General features: G+C 32.0%; 1 protein-coding gene across 6 annotated transcripts in view; it reads left to right on the top strand.

Annotated features, from left to right (window-relative positions):
* The window catches only part of LOC129749572 (probable nuclear hormone receptor HR3), a 74,399-nt gene that overhangs the window by 15,968 nt on the left and 41,422 nt on the right, over positions 1–17,009 (top strand). For all 6 annotated transcript variants that reach the window (XM_055744592.1, XM_055744595.1, XM_055744593.1 and 3 more), the window contains one exon: positions 1,091–1,318. In XM_055744592.1, the coding sequence (XP_055600567.1) occupies positions 1,091–1,318 (228 nt within the window). The remainder of the gene's footprint in view (positions 1–1,090; positions 1,319–17,009) is intronic.

Below are 17,009 nucleotides of genomic sequence, written 5' to 3'. Positions count from 1 at the left end.
AGTTTGGAGATATCTTAGTAAAATATTAGGTTATAACCTAGAAAAAATAAATAAGCGGTCCGATAAATTTCAGTTTTTCACTTTTGCCGCCTCGAACCCGTGTTCTGTAAGCACTCCACTAAAGAAATTCGACGAATCTCGGTCACGTGACTCGCAGAATAAATTAGGCCCATTTTTTAACTCCCGCTGTTGTAAAACATTTTAATTCTTACACCCTCCCGAACGTTGGGAATTGAAGTCGAAGCCTTTTTTCAAATTTTGTTAATCTTTATCATCATTCTATCCGAACATCCTCAACCCTGCCTACAAAATTTTTAATCAATCCCTTTGGCTATCACTCAATCAACTCCTTTGCCCCACAGATAGCTATGCACATTGCTCATGATCATTCTGGAAAGAACCTGAGCCAGAAAGTTTCGTTGCGATCGAACCATTTCTTCCTCACATTGATGTGTTCGTGTAGGTACCAAATTTGTTAACGATTGCTACCGCGCGAAAAAAACTCGAAAAAAAAACCCTCTCAGGTAATCGCGACTCGCGAACTGTCTTGTCTGTCCTCCGCCTTCGCCGTTTGTCCGCACGTACTACGTTCGAGAGTTCATTGATCTTTGCTGCGACGATACGATCCACGAAATTCGTACAACCCAACGACGGCGATGAGTTAACCGGGAGAGGACATTGGCCTGGTGCCCGCAAAGTTTCGGTAGGTCCGGGCCACAAATTGTTTTCGTGGTTTCTCTTTTGATGCCTTCTGTTTTGAGTTCTTGAGGGACTGGCACTTTTTTTGGGAATCGATGAATGATGGTACTGAAGAAAAAATTGCAAAAATTCGGGAGCGACGACTTTCCGGGGAAGTGAGTTACCTTCCTTTAATTTTGTGGAAATTCTTTTTTACGAGAGTGTTGAGGTTGTCACTCGCCTAAATTGAAGATTAATGATGACAATTGAAATATGGTTTCTTGAAAAGCGTTGCTTTTATAGGTATTCTTAGAACAAGGTCTTAAAATTGCTGTCATTATCAATGATCAAGTTTGATAAAAATTTAACAATTAAATCAACTAACAATGTTCCATTCTTCCTCCATTTTCAGCACAAATCGAGATCATCCCATGCAAGGTGTGCGGAGACAAATCGTCCGGCGTGCATTACGGCGTGATCACCTGCGAGGGCTGCAAGGGTTTCTTCCGGCGGTCTCAGAGCTCGGTCGTCAACTACCAGTGCCCCCGGAACAAACAGTGCGTCGTCGATCGGGTCAACCGGAACCGGTGTCAGTACTGTCGACTGCAAAAGTGCCTGAAACTGGGAATGAGCCGCGATGGTGAGTTGCATCTTTTTGTGATCGATTGTTTATTCTGTTGGAATTTTTCTTTACCTTTTAGTAAATAATTCACTAGTTTAAGAAAACTGTAAGTTTTCCAGTTTACCTTTATATTCATATTATTAGTGTTTTGTTGCTCAAATTTGAACTAGTTAAGGGGGGGGTAGGGTCTAACGGCTATAAAAAAAAACACCATTTTCACGATTTTTTTCTAGAGCTATCGTTCAAACAAATTTTTTCAAATTTGTTGCATTATACTAAGCATTGTTAAAAGAACATTTAGTAATTTTTTCGTAGAAAAATATTGAAAAATGAGCCGGTGACGGAGCACTTTCGAGGATGCCTTTTAGAAAACAGGATTTGCGGTGGACACTGTATCTCAGCACAGAATCATCTGAAGTCAAAAAATCAGAGAAAAATATTTTTAACAGATGTTTTTCTGGACCCCAACGTTTTTATTTAACTTAAAAAAAATTTATGAAATTTTTGTGGCTGTTTGAAGTAAAAAATACGATTTTTCACGAAAAAATCCGTCATTTTTCACCTGTAAAATCTCCCCAAATAAAAAAAAAAACATAAAAGAAAAACATTGGGGTCTGGTATTTTATATATAGAAAATATGTTCCAAATTTGAAAAGAATCGGATGAGTAGTTTTCAAATGACGATGTCCACGGACTTCAAAAATGTGTTTTCGAGAAAAACGCGTTTGAAGTTTCTGCTCTTGCTTTCTTGCAGTATTAGACAGGAGGAGATGAAGGCCTATAATTTCTTCAGTTGTGCTTCAATTGACTTGAAAATTTTACACAACATTCTTGAAATGTTTTACAATAAGAAAATAAAAAAATAAAAAAATCGATTTTTTGAAAGTGTTAGACCCTACCCCCCCCCCCCCCCCCCCCCACCTTAAGGGCATATTTAAAAAAAATTGTTGGCCGTATGATTCATGGGAATTCAAAGAAAATAAAACCATTGAAAATTTATCACACATAATTTTGAAAAAGAAAATTAAGAAACACAATTGGTATAGTAATTATAAGAAGATGTTTTTTCTGTCGATTGACACCAAAATTACCGGAGGGAGTCAAATGACTTTTTTTTTGTAATTCAAACGACTATTACTCATATTTTAATTGATTTTTCGCCAATTATGTAACAGGACTATTTTTAACCTTCAAAATGCAAGGAATGAATCATCCGCGGAGAATGAAAATCCCAGAAAAAAAAACTTTCAAAAAAATATTTTTTTTTTAAAGTTTGTAGATTTCGATAAACGTATGTTTTATACCAATTTATACCGCCAGGGGTCAAATGATCCCTAACACTTTTTTCGCCTCAATTCTATTGTTCCTCAATCGATTTTTACATCATTTATAGTTTTGGAAAGCTTGTAATGTGACTCAAATATGATTCTTAGACATTGTTGAGCAGGATAATTTATTGTAAAGTTATTCATAGTCGAAAAAAAAAATTTTTTTTTTTCAAAGATTCTTCAAAAATTTTTAAAAGTTGACGTAATTTGTGACATTTTGGGATCTTAAGATTTATAAAACACGAAACACAGAATTTTTGACGACTATTCAGAGGTAGCTGTTTTTCGTACTTTTTATCAATCTACATTTTCTGAGACTATTCTAGCAACAAAATTTTACTTTTCCCTGAATTTTTAGTCTACGCAAGGTTATCGTAAAACAATGTGCATAAGAAAGACATTTTCATACCGGTTCTAGTGTTGTAATTACATTTGCTATGCGCTGCTTAGCAAAAATATTATAAATAAAGCGCAAAAGTTTAAAATTTAATTTCAGAAAAATGTTTTTCATATTTTGCCAAGCGATGCACCGCTAATGCAATAACATCACTAGAGCGGTATAAAATTGCCTTTCTAGTGCATATAGTTTTATTGATTTAACTCTAAAATCTTGCGTTAACATATTCAATATCCAGTGAAAAATCAAATAAAATAAAGAAGAATAGTAACACAAAAGAAATGCAGCTTGATAACATTTTCTAAAAACAGCTAATTTCAACTTTCTCAGGCACTAATTGAATTTTTTTCCAGCACTGAATAACTGACTTGAAGCCTTTCCCTGAAGCATGTTTTATCAAAAAAAATTCTTCGAATTTTAATAACTTTTAAATTAATTATTTAAGCTGAATACGATCTAAGAATCTTATTTGATAGGCGTTACAAGCTTTCCAAATCTTTAAATGTTGTATAAATCGGTTGAGAAACAAAAGAGTTTAAGCGGAAAAAGTGTAAGGGATTTCTTCACAAAAAAAATTAATAGTAAATAGATATCGTACACACTGTTAATAACCTTTTTAATTGAAATTAACAAGAAAAAAAAGAAAATTATTTTATCTATTTCATGATATTTAACACAAACTCACCTGGAAAAAGCAATTGGACTCTGGTTGGAACCTTTTCATGTGTTAGCATCTCGAAGAATTTGATCTCTTAAATCCGGGTTTAACCTTTTTTTTTTTGTCCATCAGAACACATCTGTCATATTGAGTAAAAACCGGATGCACAGATTGCGATCTTTGGAACTGATCATTATAAGTTATTTACTTGGTGTCTACTAGTCAGGCAACACTTTTTGCCTGCCGGATATGGATTTTTTTGCATTATTTAAGGAGTCTGCATTCAGTTACCCTCAATAACCATAGACATTTTGCCATATTTAAGATCAAGGGTTGCACTCCGATGGTTGGTTTGAACTTCGTGTGGATCCTAGAGTGGCTCCTTATACTTCTTAACCATTTGGTCCGAAAAAAAAATCAGAAAAAATCAACAGTTCATGAGCTTTCAAGTCACCAATGAAGAATTTTCGACGCGCAAAATGCGTAAAAGGAGCAAATTTGTGCAAAATTATTTTTACCATGTCTTTTTGCATCGTAAATATCTCAAACACACTTAAACTTAAAAATCTATCAAAAATAGGCAAGACCGTCTTTTTCCAAACCAACACAACGCTACTTAAGTTTTGCATATCCGAGCTCTATTAACGTAGCTATCACCGAAATAAAGTACCCGGATACTAAATGATCCTAGCCTTATTCTTAGTTTTGGAAGTGACTCTATGTATGTATGAAGAATCGCTTGGCAAAATCGACTAAAAGATGATAAATTTAGCACCTATTCCATTCCAGTTGCGAAGCATAAAATTATAAGACGTTGAATTTTTTGACAAAAATCAAAAATACTTTTTTTTCACAAAAACATAAAACTAAATCTTGAAAAATTTCAAACGTAGTGCATCTACAACATAAAGTTAAAAGAGTGTTGTAATATTTTATGGGTGAAACAAGTCAGTTCTTCCACAAAATATCAGGAATAGCATAACGTAGATTGGGATTGTGGGGTATTTTGGACCACCATTTTCATTTGCTTTACAATTTTTATAAAAGTAAGATAAAATTATATCTTTTGTATCGGGCCAGCTAAAAACACATTTTTAATGGTTCCGCAAACGCGATCATTAAAAAAAGATCGATTTTCAAAGATTTGATATTATAAAAAAAATCTGGACATTGAATTGGAATTTTTTTCAATGCCAATGTCATCAAATGATGCAAATGTTTATGCACTTAAACTTAGCTTAACAAAGCATGTTGTTTGTATCATCGTGTAAAGAGCCTTTATTCGATTCAATCCTCATTAGAAATCCCATTTTAGAATATTTTTTATTCAATTTTTCATATCTGTCCATAATAAATACCTACTTATAAATCGAAACACTTAAAAAAAACAAGTATGGTTTAAGGATATCATCAGAAGGTTACATGCCAAATTATTAAAAACCTAAAACTGACAACAGGAAGGGGTTGCACTGAATCTCAAGAGTGAATGGGATTCTGAGACATTGTGTTCTGAAGAAACATAAAAAACTAGTTGTCATTGAATATATTTTCTTAACCAATCAATTGCTTATTTATGTGATATGCTAATTAATATTTCACCTGAAGACCGTATCACGATTAGAATTTAAAAAAAAAAGTTATTGCAGTTCAAAGATTTAATTTTGGTCGCAAATTGCCTTCCAACACGCAATTAGCACAAATTTGATCATCTGGAGAAAATTTACGAACAATTTTTTTAAGAAAATAGTTTGCTGTTTTCAATTTTGATACAAATTTGGTTATTAACCAAATTTTTTAACTTTTAAGGTAAAGTATGGAATCTAAACAAAATTTAACAAATATGGCTTATATAAAATTTGTGAAAATTTTAGGACCCAATTTTTTTTTTCAAAATCAAATCTTTGGAAAGCGGACTTTTTGATTATGCTTTCAATTTTTTTTCTGTAGGAATCCGGGTTGGACAAATATGGGCATTTTAACCCAAACACCTGGCAAAATCCAAGCATTGAGTTTCGAAATTTTAAACGAACAAAACCAGGGAATATCCCGGCAAATCCGGCCAAAATCCAGATATTTTACATGAAATGGCAAAAGAAGATGCGAAAAAAAGAACTTGGAATGATTCTGTACATTAGCGGCGTTCAAATATTTGCTGAAACAAGTTAAAAACAAAAGTGTCTTTGATTTCGTGAACTTAATTCGAGTTTTTAGTTTTGGATTAGGCTACAGTTGTGAAAAAATTCGAGAATATTTCCTCGATATTAGAGTAACCGGATCGGACCGGGATTTTCTCATTTTTTTTCTTTAAAAATTTGGCCAAGGCAGGTTGAAACCCTGCAATCTGAAAAGCTTAAGTATGATTGATAGGCAATATTCGGCTTTGATCATTTGTTTTTTTTTTTTTTTTCAAAATTCGATGCTGAAGAAAGAAACGAGACTATGCTTTTGAAAAATTTCTAAGGTACTTTTTATTGATGTTTATTGCAAGTTCAGTAAACAACATGGTGCTTATGCTATTTACCTTAAGGTTGTCAGATTTTTTCAGCACGTATCCGGCGCGGACAAATCTGGCAATTTTCTATAAAAACCTGGCAAACTCCGGGCATTTAAATTCTGAATTTACGATCAAAAATGCGTGCAATATCTTGGCAAATTTTGTCAAAATCCAGAAAGAACTCAACAAAAATCAAGATTAAAAAATTGAAAAAAAATGTTTTCATAAAAAGTCGTAAACTGATTTTAAGTCTTATTTTAGGCTTCGAAAAAACCGTTCATGATTATTTTTGCAAAATCTACTCAAAAAAATTTGTTTTGTTGGCTAAAAAAAAATTACAACGCAATTAATTTCAATTTTGTTTGATTTGCCAAATAAAGTAAACTAATTTGTACAAAATCCGGGCATTTTCAATGAAATCCGGGCAACCGGGCCGGGCCGGACTGTTCCCAAATTTTGTGTCAAATATCCGGGCAATCTGGTAACCTTGATTAACCTCCATGTAACCAGAATTGAAGCACTCTTTCAAGGATATTTTTTTTATAAGAAGGGTCTTAAAACCCTAAACTAAAGCTTAACTTAAACTAAAGCAAAACATTCACGAGTTTTCAGTAATTTTATTAAAAGAAACTATTAGCCAACTTAATTTAATCCAAAAAGCGTATTTTTCGACGCATGCACAATCTTAACTTTATTTTTGTTGTTGGTTTTCCGAATAATAAGTCAATACTGATTTTAACGGTTGTGACGAAATTGAAATATCGAATACCGGTTTTGGCATGAGGGCTCGGAATTGCCATTTCTAGTTATGAAGTCCCTAGTTATAATTTTTAAAATTTTAATAACAAGATATTTGTTTTTAAACGTATTGTTGAAAAATTTTTATTCTTGCACATTCGCCTGTCAAGAAGTTGAGCTAGAGCGCTCTTACAAAGGTGACAAAACTGAAACTACTATAAGGTGGCTCTTCTTAGTTATTTCATTAGTCAATTTTGAAATCAGAACGCTCATAAATACTTAATGCTCTAGTAACAGTGAATAGATCAATATGATTTCAATTCCAAACAGACGGACAGTTTCATTTTAGATGTATTTCATGGGCTCTCACTTATTATTTGTTACCTTTTTCAATTGTTTTTGACGCCTTAACTGATAAATTCTTAGAAGTCAATTCGGTGGATATTGTTGTGTATTTGTTTACGTCTTTTTCTCAAAAATTTGATTTGTTGTAGAAATTTACGCTAGGTGCAAAGTAAAGACTGTTAATTGACCAGAGTTAATCGAAAGCTTACGAAATATTCTTTTACCAAAAGCTCAGCGTTTTGATAATACAACGCAATATAATTCACATTTTTCAGAGGTCCAAAGAATTGATGACCAAGTTTTTACAAATTTGAGGGCGCTGATTCCAGACATGCAACTTGTTTTTTTCATCATCTCTTGATTTCGAAATAACTGTTGAAAGTTATTAAAATTGAATTAAGAAACTTTACTGTTTTTTTGGCATACTGTAGAACATTATAAAGATTATTGAAATAAAGGTTCTAACTCTAGGATTAACTTTTTATAGAGTGCAAGTAATACTTACTTCTACGAAAAAAAGTTATGTAATGTTTTTTGTTATTTCTCAATTCCACAAAATACGTAAATTTTGACGAAGTTTAATTGATGAGATTTGAATGAAATTTAATTTTTGATATTTGTTAACCATTATCTAACCGTTTCACAGTCTTCAACAAAATTATTGAATAAGTTAAAATCTTCAATATTAAATACTTCAAGTCTTTGTTTAGTGATGTAAGAAGAAGTTGTAAAGTTATCTAAAAAAGTATTTTTAAAAGCTTTGCATCCTTCAAATTAGAATATCTAGGCAGAATCCTATTCCTTGATTGAATGAAGGGTTCCCGAGAACAGAACAGAAACACGAAATTATATCAAGATGAGATATTTTGATATTCAATTTTTTCTTTTCAAAGGGAGATATAATTTAGTGCTCGTAGGATGTTAAAATATCTCAAAAAGTCCATGCAAGCACAACTAAATTATATCACTCCTTGATAGCATTAAATCAAGATTATATCTCAATCAGATAGGATTTAGACCACCAAAAAATGCAAAAATATGAGTCTTGCATACAAGATTGTGTGGAATATTTTTTGTCTCATACGCGTTCACTTGTATGGAATGTTGGACTGCCTCCTAACTTGTACTCAAACTTTCATGCATTGTTTTAAACTGGAACAATTCTTGAGAAGATTGGGTACCAGCCAGGAGATTCGAACCATGCCTGGTGCATTGCATTAATACTTTCAAATTTCCAATGAAAGTTTCCGAAGCATTTGCTTGCCCGGTCGAAGAAACAACTGATTATATCGAAAAAGATATTTTTTTTCCGAAAATCTGAATAAGTTAATAATAACTCGTTGAGATGGGTTTGTATAACAATTTTGTTATGCTCTCCTGATCGGGTTATAACAAGATTCAAATCTGTTTTAAGTTTCCGTTTATTAATTTATCAGCAATCAAAGATCGATTTTACTCAAAATCTTCAATTTCAAAATTTTCTCATGGCGTATCACAAACACTAGTGCTATTTATAATAGACAACATCTGACAGATGATTTGAATCCAGGGCGCCAAAATCTTAAGAACAGTTATTGAAACAATGGCACCAAAAATGATGTTTCCTTGTGTTATTTATCGAATTTGTCTTTTTTGTATTGATGTTAATCCAAAATGCCCTATGTGCATTCAAAACGAAAAAAAATGGTTATTAGTACATCATCGAAGTCACAATAATAACACATACGGCGAAAAAATTAAATAAACAACATAACCTAACAATCGAAGCCTAAAGTATTCTGATTTTTTCAAACAAATTTTATATTGAGTGAATTCACTTTTCAGTTACAAACCAATAATTCCATACCAACGAGAGAAATTCTGTACCAGAAGCTGTTTTACGTCTGCTTTTAAAAAATTTAAATCTGTAATGGAATTCTTCACTTTCGGCAACCATATTCAAAGCATATTATTTGGTGTCCTTGTACGTTTTTGGTTCAAAGGAAATGCTATGTTTTGTTATCAAAATCCAAAATGATCAACACAGATTTTTTTAGAAGAAACATCCTTCCGAAAACAACTGAACAAATTTAATGATTCTGGTGTTATTGTAAATTCCCCGGAATTTTTTTCATGGGGGTTCTTTTAAACATGTCTCAATATTTTGAAATGCGACAAATATTAAGTTTCATAATATGAGCAATTTTACTCAATCCATTGAACTAGAAGACAATGGAAAACGCTACCGAAGTACGTTAATCATTTCTTTCACTATTCTGGATAGCGGATAGATTTTTCTCAAGTCATCCCGCGCCCAAGAAGAAACCGATGTTACGCCATTTGGACTCGCATTAGTGTCAATCTATCGTTCCCACTGCCATCATTCTGACGGTTTTTCATACTTCTATAGTTAGTTCCTATCGCTGCTTCTAGCTCCCAAACCAACTAACGGCTCGCTGCCATTAGTCAATTATTATTTATTTATGTATGTCTCTCTGCTCGGCCTGGGAAAGAAACGAACGGTTTAGCTGCTTGTAAAAACATCGCATAAACCATAATCAAATTAATTTACGACTTATTGCCAGCTGTTGGTGAATTTTTTTTTCCTAGCTGCGCACTTCCCAGTTCTACTGTTGTTGTCACTTTTGCTGACTCTCTTCTTGTCGCTAGGCTGTTTATGTTTCCTAACTGTTGTTGCTCGGCTACTTACAAGCCGAGGAAATTGACTTTGGAAAAACAGCAAGAATACCGACCGACTACACAATACAATGTGCCGATGACAGGCAGAAAAAAAACGAGCGCTTGGCGGGGAAAATTCGCCAAGTTCAGCGGAAAATCTTATGGACTTGCGATTCGTTCGAGCAAAGGCGGTGAGGGGTTAAAATAAGCAAGTGGTGGTCAATTCGGAAATTCGATGTATGAGGAAACACTTCACAGTACTGCTTCAAGACGTTAATAACTTTTATTATTTTTGAAAAACGCTGAAGTTCGTGAAAAATAAGTGTTACTGTTTCTTTGAAAACAATTAATTTGAATTCCTATTTGAAGAAGAATCAAGCAAACAACTGAGAACCACTGAGTGTCAATAACCTAAACAACCTCTTCCCAGAATCAGTGACACAACTGAATCAGTTAAAATATACGGAACGTTGAAAGCTTCCCAAGTTTGCACTGCTCTAATGGGGCTAGGATAATTTCAACCCCAACAACAACTGGGAACGGAATCTCGCGAAAAACCGAAGAATGAAACATCATCAGGAGCTTCTGTTGTGTTGTGTAGGTATGGTAGCAGTATTTTCCTTATGTTTGTTTTGCTTTTCTCGGTAATCTTTCTCCATCATTTTGCCACTGGCCATCTTTTGGAATGATTCAGCTGAAAGCTGACTGAGACTCGATAACTCATTACTCACTCTTACATTAAACTTTTGGAAATAATGTTCAAGTGTTAAATAGTGAGTTAAATTTGAATTGTTCCTTGTATTTCTAGATGTTTCTGAAAAATATTTTACGCCATTCAAAAAATTTTAAAGATTTAAAGGACTGTTTCACTCAAAAATTTTTTTTTTGTTTCTCAACTAAATTGTGCTGCATTTTAAAAGATGTGCATATTGTTGCATTTTAAGACCTGACATTACCAAAACTTTGTATCAATACCAATTAAGGTGTAAATTTTCATAAAGGTTAAATTTGGAACCTTTCTTGAGCATGTCTTACATTTTTTGTTAGCTTTAGACGAAATAACTTAAAAAAAGTTAGAAATATTGTGCTGCTGCCAGTGCTGACTGAAAGTGTCAAAGTTTGGGATATTCATAACTTTTTTGGATTGTATCCTAAATACCTACCCGAAAACTTTTTTCCAGAATAATTTTTCTCCAGAACGACAAACATCCGAAATCAGACCTCCGAACGAACCAATTCCCAGAAAAAAAATCAGAATTTTTCCCACAATAGACTATTTCCCAGATTTTTTCCCCCAGAATGGAACGTTTCCCAGAATGGAACAAATCCCAGATTTTTTCCCCTCGTTTGGTTTTGTTTTCAATTTTTCTGCTGTATAATATAACTTTAATTTGTCGGCATTAGCGGTGAAAAGTGATGTCCTTTTTAGTAGGGACATCTAAAGATTATGAAATTTTATATAGGTGGATAGAAGGTTAGATGAGATGGAAAATGTTGAAAATAAGCGGGTAGAATTTATTTAGAAGCATATCATCACATATCAAATTTTTGTTCCTCATGGGCACTTTTCACCGCTAAGGCCGACAAATTCAAGTAACATACAAACATTACGGTGGTTAATCTCTTCATTAAGTTTAACATGACTTTTTTTTAATTGCTGATTGATTTGATTTTTTTTTTTAATGAAACACATAATTGAAGGTTTCTTGCTGAATTTATTTTAGACTTGCTTTGCTTCATCTTCTTAAATTGATGGAAATTTATCAATAGAGGACTCTAAATTTATTTTTTCATAAGTTCGTTAACCTGAACTTATAGTTAATTATAATTGACAGGCTGCGTTAAATCATTAACTTACTTACAAATTACAATAAGTTGCAAAAATCAGCTACTATAAATGTTTTACTTGTATAAAATTCCTCTCTCGAGCCCAATTTGCTTACATCTGCTTGATAGCTTTTCAAGTAATTCAAAATCACATTATAAAAGTCTCCCTGTTTAATAATCAAGAAAACGTTTCTCGTTCCCCAATCCCGGCTACGCAAAATTTGCTCGATCACTTCTCAACTTAGAAAAAAAAAGTGTAGGTTCATACCTCGCCGTTTTCAAGTTCTTCATTTAAAAGAAAAGAGGAGTCTTAAAGTCTCCATATACTTTCCAATGACAAACTTGACCCCATTTGCTTAAAATGTCATCGAGTTAGGCAACAAATTTATGAGAGTCTTCCTCTTCCCTATTCATCCCCCCACTGGAGGGTTCTCAACTGGAATTGGAGAAACTATGAAAAAACGTTGTAAACTCTATGTTTTTATAACGGTGAAACCTGCTTGATTCTGTTGCAACCAAAAAATGAACCGAACTCATCCGAACTAGAAAGATACAGGCGTTTGAAAACAGCAATTTTTTTAGTTTTTCCAATCTAACTCGTTTCAGTCTGAATATTTTTATAAAGTGTGTTCGACAAAACTGTTCAATTTTGAGTGACTCAAAACTCTTTCGAACATATTTTGCTTGAATAAGCTCGGCCTGAAAAGATATAGTTAAAAAACTGAAAATTTTGAATAAAAAATATTTCTTTATTTTGAACCCTTCTAACTTTTTTGGGTTAGCTTCTATCAAGTTAACGTCTTCAACAAAATTGCTACATTATGTACAAACTAAAAACTTGCCGAATTCATAATTGCTCTAAATCTCACTGCTAGGTGATTGAATCATTATTTTCAAAAGCTCATTTTAAAGTGCTTTAGATGTAGGTAAATTGTCCCGAAGACACTATGGGTCTAAAACGCTCCGTTTTGGCGAAAACAATTTTGATCACTTTTTTACATCGTTTTCCCCTGTGTGCATCGAGGGGCCGCACAGAGGAGTATCTATAACAAAAAGATGGCCAAAAGTGTTTTTGATGTTTATACTCAGTCATACGTTTGAATATCTAGGAATAAGACCAATAAAATATTATTAGAGCTTGAAAAAGTAATTTTAGCTAATTCATTCACCTAGCAGTGATTTTTAACCTTTCTGATAATAAAAAAGTCGTTATCAGTATCGATCCACTAGATACTTCAAATACTATCTTTCGATTGAACAATACAAATAAATTTGAACTATTTCAATGAAAATCCTCTTATTTTCTTAGCACTTTTTTTGAGCAACTGATTAAAATAAACATGGCGCATTGAAAGAATTTAACAAAAAAGAAGACAAATTTATCAAATTCAACATTGCAAATATCACGAGTGCGGAAGAATGCGGAAGTTTTTTTCTACTGTACATGGTTCATGAAGTTATGAATTTTCACATGATGTCAAATTTGTTGCTGGGAATTGCTGGGAACATAAACAAAAACATTTGTTTAACAAAAACAAGCATTGAAAACTTCAAATGAAATATAGAGTTTTTGAAAGCTCCTTACACAGTACCCGAATTACTTTTTTGCAACAACTCATCCTCAAATATAACATTTCAATATTCAATAAAATTCTCCTTTTTAAAATTTGTTGTTAAGTCACTTCTTAAACCAGTAATCATAGGTTGAACTGTGACGCGATTTTTATACGGTTTGTTGTAAAATTCCGGTTGATATAAATATTGAAGTTCCGACAGCCACTATTGCTCGTAAAAAAAACTAAATCTTGGAAAAATGGCTGGTACATGGTGTAAAATGTATTCAAGAATCAAATAAACATAAAAATCATGGTAATAGTTCATTTTAAAATTTTGACTTTTGGCCAGGTTTTTGGGTGAAAAACTTCTGTTTGGGCCGGGGCAATACGCCGTTCCAGAGAAAACCTAATATTTTAAACATATAATAGAACTAGAAATGGGTGTAGTATATTTCCAAATTATCCGGTTTTCTATGCATGATCAAATATTCAATTTTAAAATTAAGGAAAGTTAGCCAAAAATCTTAGAACAAAGCCCAGTTTTTTATCAGATTTGTTTACATAAGTTGCAAAACCAAACAAAAAACTGAAGTTGAGTTATTATTATTTTTATTGTTGTGTCACACGGAAATCTGTCAAGCTTAGTATATTGCATTGAAATAACAATTATGTTCAAACAAAGTTTTTAAATATATCACGTGCAAATATTTCATAAGAGTTTATCGCACTTAAAACATTGATTATAGCTGCTAAATGCCATATTCATTCCAATTTTTGTTATTACTCTATAATCACCCGAAATTTTCTGATTTAGAAAACATCATAGATAGATATTAAAATGCATTTCTATTCATGATTAATTACAGATCTTCGAAAGCAGATGAGAAAGATCTAAAGCTGAATAAATATTCCCATCATGAAAGTTGCAAAATAGCATTAAGATCATTGACTTAAAATTAAAAATGAAAAGAGATAAATAGAAATAAATTCAAATTTCAAAGAGATACAGATATTAAGAGTTCCAGATTTGAGAAACAGACAACAAATTAATCTCAAATTCAAAATTAGCAAACAATGTTGTAATCAGAGCCAATGCAGGAACTTCGAAATTTTAATTTTAATTCCATTTTTTTTAATTTCATATCTTCAAAACACAAAGAAAATTATTAACATGCAATGTGTTTGAAATGGCAAAAAACTACGAATTATTTACAATATTGTATAAAAAATAAGACTTTCTTCAGATCATAAATTAAATAATAGAATCTTTTGTCGAAAAATTTTTCTCAATGTGATAAAATGTTCAAAACACAGTATCATAAACCTGAAATAAGATAAAATTAAAATCATAGTCATATTAAGATAATCTTACAATGAAATTCGCAATTCAACTATGAGTGTGTTTTTATGATCCAAAAAAAAAAGAATGGTCAACTAGAAAATAATATGCTGATTTCCGGTTATTTCCTCAGTTAGAGGATAATTTAGAAATAAAAGTGTATAAGAATCAATAGTATAAAACTTGGGTTGAATTAGTTGAAAAAGTTTCATTCAGAATTTCAAATTGCAGACTTAAATTTGAATAGAAAATCAAATGAGTTTTGCCGATTTGTCTACAGTAGTATTTTAATGTTTGATTTTTCAAAATAAATTATATATTGGGAAAATGGTGTCCATATTGAAGGCAACCCTGATATCCCGAATTTAGTCGGACATTTATTTGAATTGTTTATTTGGTTGTTATAAAAACGACTCGAACGTTATTGACTAGTTTCGATAAAAAAAAAGAGGTTATTGGTGTTGGTCACTTTGTCATAGAGTTGACTTATGTACACATCATATGCTTTATCTAGCTAAAAACAGGACTTACATAATTAAACAAGCACCCTCAAATTTCATCGGTGGTAAACCTAAAGTTCACAAATAAAATATTCTCAAATGCTTATTATCTTAGTTTTATATTGCGCTTTCACATAAAAGTGATTTTTCATGAATAACACAAACCAATTTGCAAATCATCTTTTGGAGAATCGTTGGCCACATAATATGGGTATTTTGGTCTTTTTTTCACATTCATAACTTAAAACTACATTTATCCTATCTGTAATGTGTTCTTATGCCAAATTCAGAGGTATGGAAAATATTTTATCAATTTTATTCAATGCGATAGAAACGATTATGAAGAATATTGCCAAATCTTTCGCGAGCCAGGTTTTTGAAACTATTCTATCATACACAACTCTCTTTTTAATTTCCTCACCCGAAATTGCTTTATACTTACTGAATCAATTGAGAAATTACACTTTTGGGTCAACTCATAAACTTGGTATGTTATTTGGTCATTTTGGATTCGGTGACTTACAATTTCTCACCATTTTTCATAATCCTAAAAAAAATACTTTTTTTTAACAAAAGAAACACGGTAAAATTATTATTTTAAAAAAAACATAAAAATTGTCTAATGATTCGTAAGAAATGTAGAAAACCTTACCATTTATCTTTTTCTTTTTATCATTTATAATAAAGTAGTTATGAAGAAGATACCGAACTCTCCCCTATGTAGATATGAAAAAAAATATGGTAAATGGTTCATCCCGACTAAATAAATTCTCCACTCGCCTGGGGGAAAATAATTATGGTAAAGTCTATCTGACGATTGATATTCTGGGGGTTGTTCATTCTGGCCAATGTTTTCGGGGAAATTTAGTACAACCCTTTATTGTGCTTTTGAATCGTTAAAATGCTATCATACCTTTTCAAGATAATCCATGATTTTAAAATAAATATTGAATTAAGTTGTTGATTTTTTCTTTTTTGAAAAAAAAAATTCTTTTCTATGATGTTTGTATATCATTTTGCTAGCATAAATTAAAGCTATCCCTATGCACACAATGAACACTGATTCTTCCTGAACCCTACCGTACTGCTTTTTACCATAAAAAGTCTTTCTAATAAACATAAATCGAAGGATTAACATACGATAAAAGGTATATTTCTTTCAAACTTTGAATCTTTTTGGCAAATTTTCGTGTTCGGAACGAATAGTCCAAAACTTATTCCGGAGATAAGTTTCGGTAAAAATGCCAAAAAGAAGTCAAATTACTTTTGTCAGCTTTCTCTAAGTTGCTGACTTTTTGTTATTTTCATCCACAAAGATGATTCATTTCTCAAGATTTTTCAATCGTTATTTGAATAGGTAACGATTTAAGATATGACTGAAAAGTCTTGAGCGATGAATAATCCTTGCTGATGAAAATCTGAATAAAACGACTGAAAAATGATGCTGGCATGCAACCTTAAAGATTACTTAATATTTTTACATGTTCATTTATTGAAACCTTGAAAATATTTTTTTAAATATTCAAATATTAAGCAAAAACCAACAACTTGTCAAATAGCTTTGTTGCAAATCGCCATTAGACTAAATAAAACAAATATTGGGAATCGTTTGGGAATTGACAACACATATACTTATTATATACTAATTTAGTTTATACTTCCGAGGGTCTAGTACAAACATAATTTTTCTTCGTCGAAGGTTGGAAGTCCGACTTCTGAAGTTAAATTTAGTGCTGGTGTGGTAGGAATATTGAATAGAAACTAAACTTGAAATCCTAAATATCAATTTATTGAGTTAACACAAACATTAAACATTATCACATAATATACAGTACAAAGAATGTTTCAAATGAGTCATAGATATTTTTT

This window comes from Uranotaenia lowii, chromosome 2 (genome assembly GCF_029784155.1).
Source record: "Uranotaenia lowii strain MFRU-FL chromosome 2, ASM2978415v1, whole genome shotgun sequence".
Classification (NCBI taxonomy): domain Eukaryota; kingdom Metazoa; phylum Arthropoda; class Insecta; order Diptera; family Culicidae; genus Uranotaenia; species Uranotaenia lowii.
Note: the sequence above shows the minus strand (reverse complement) of the source record. Positions and strands in the feature narration are given on the sequence as shown.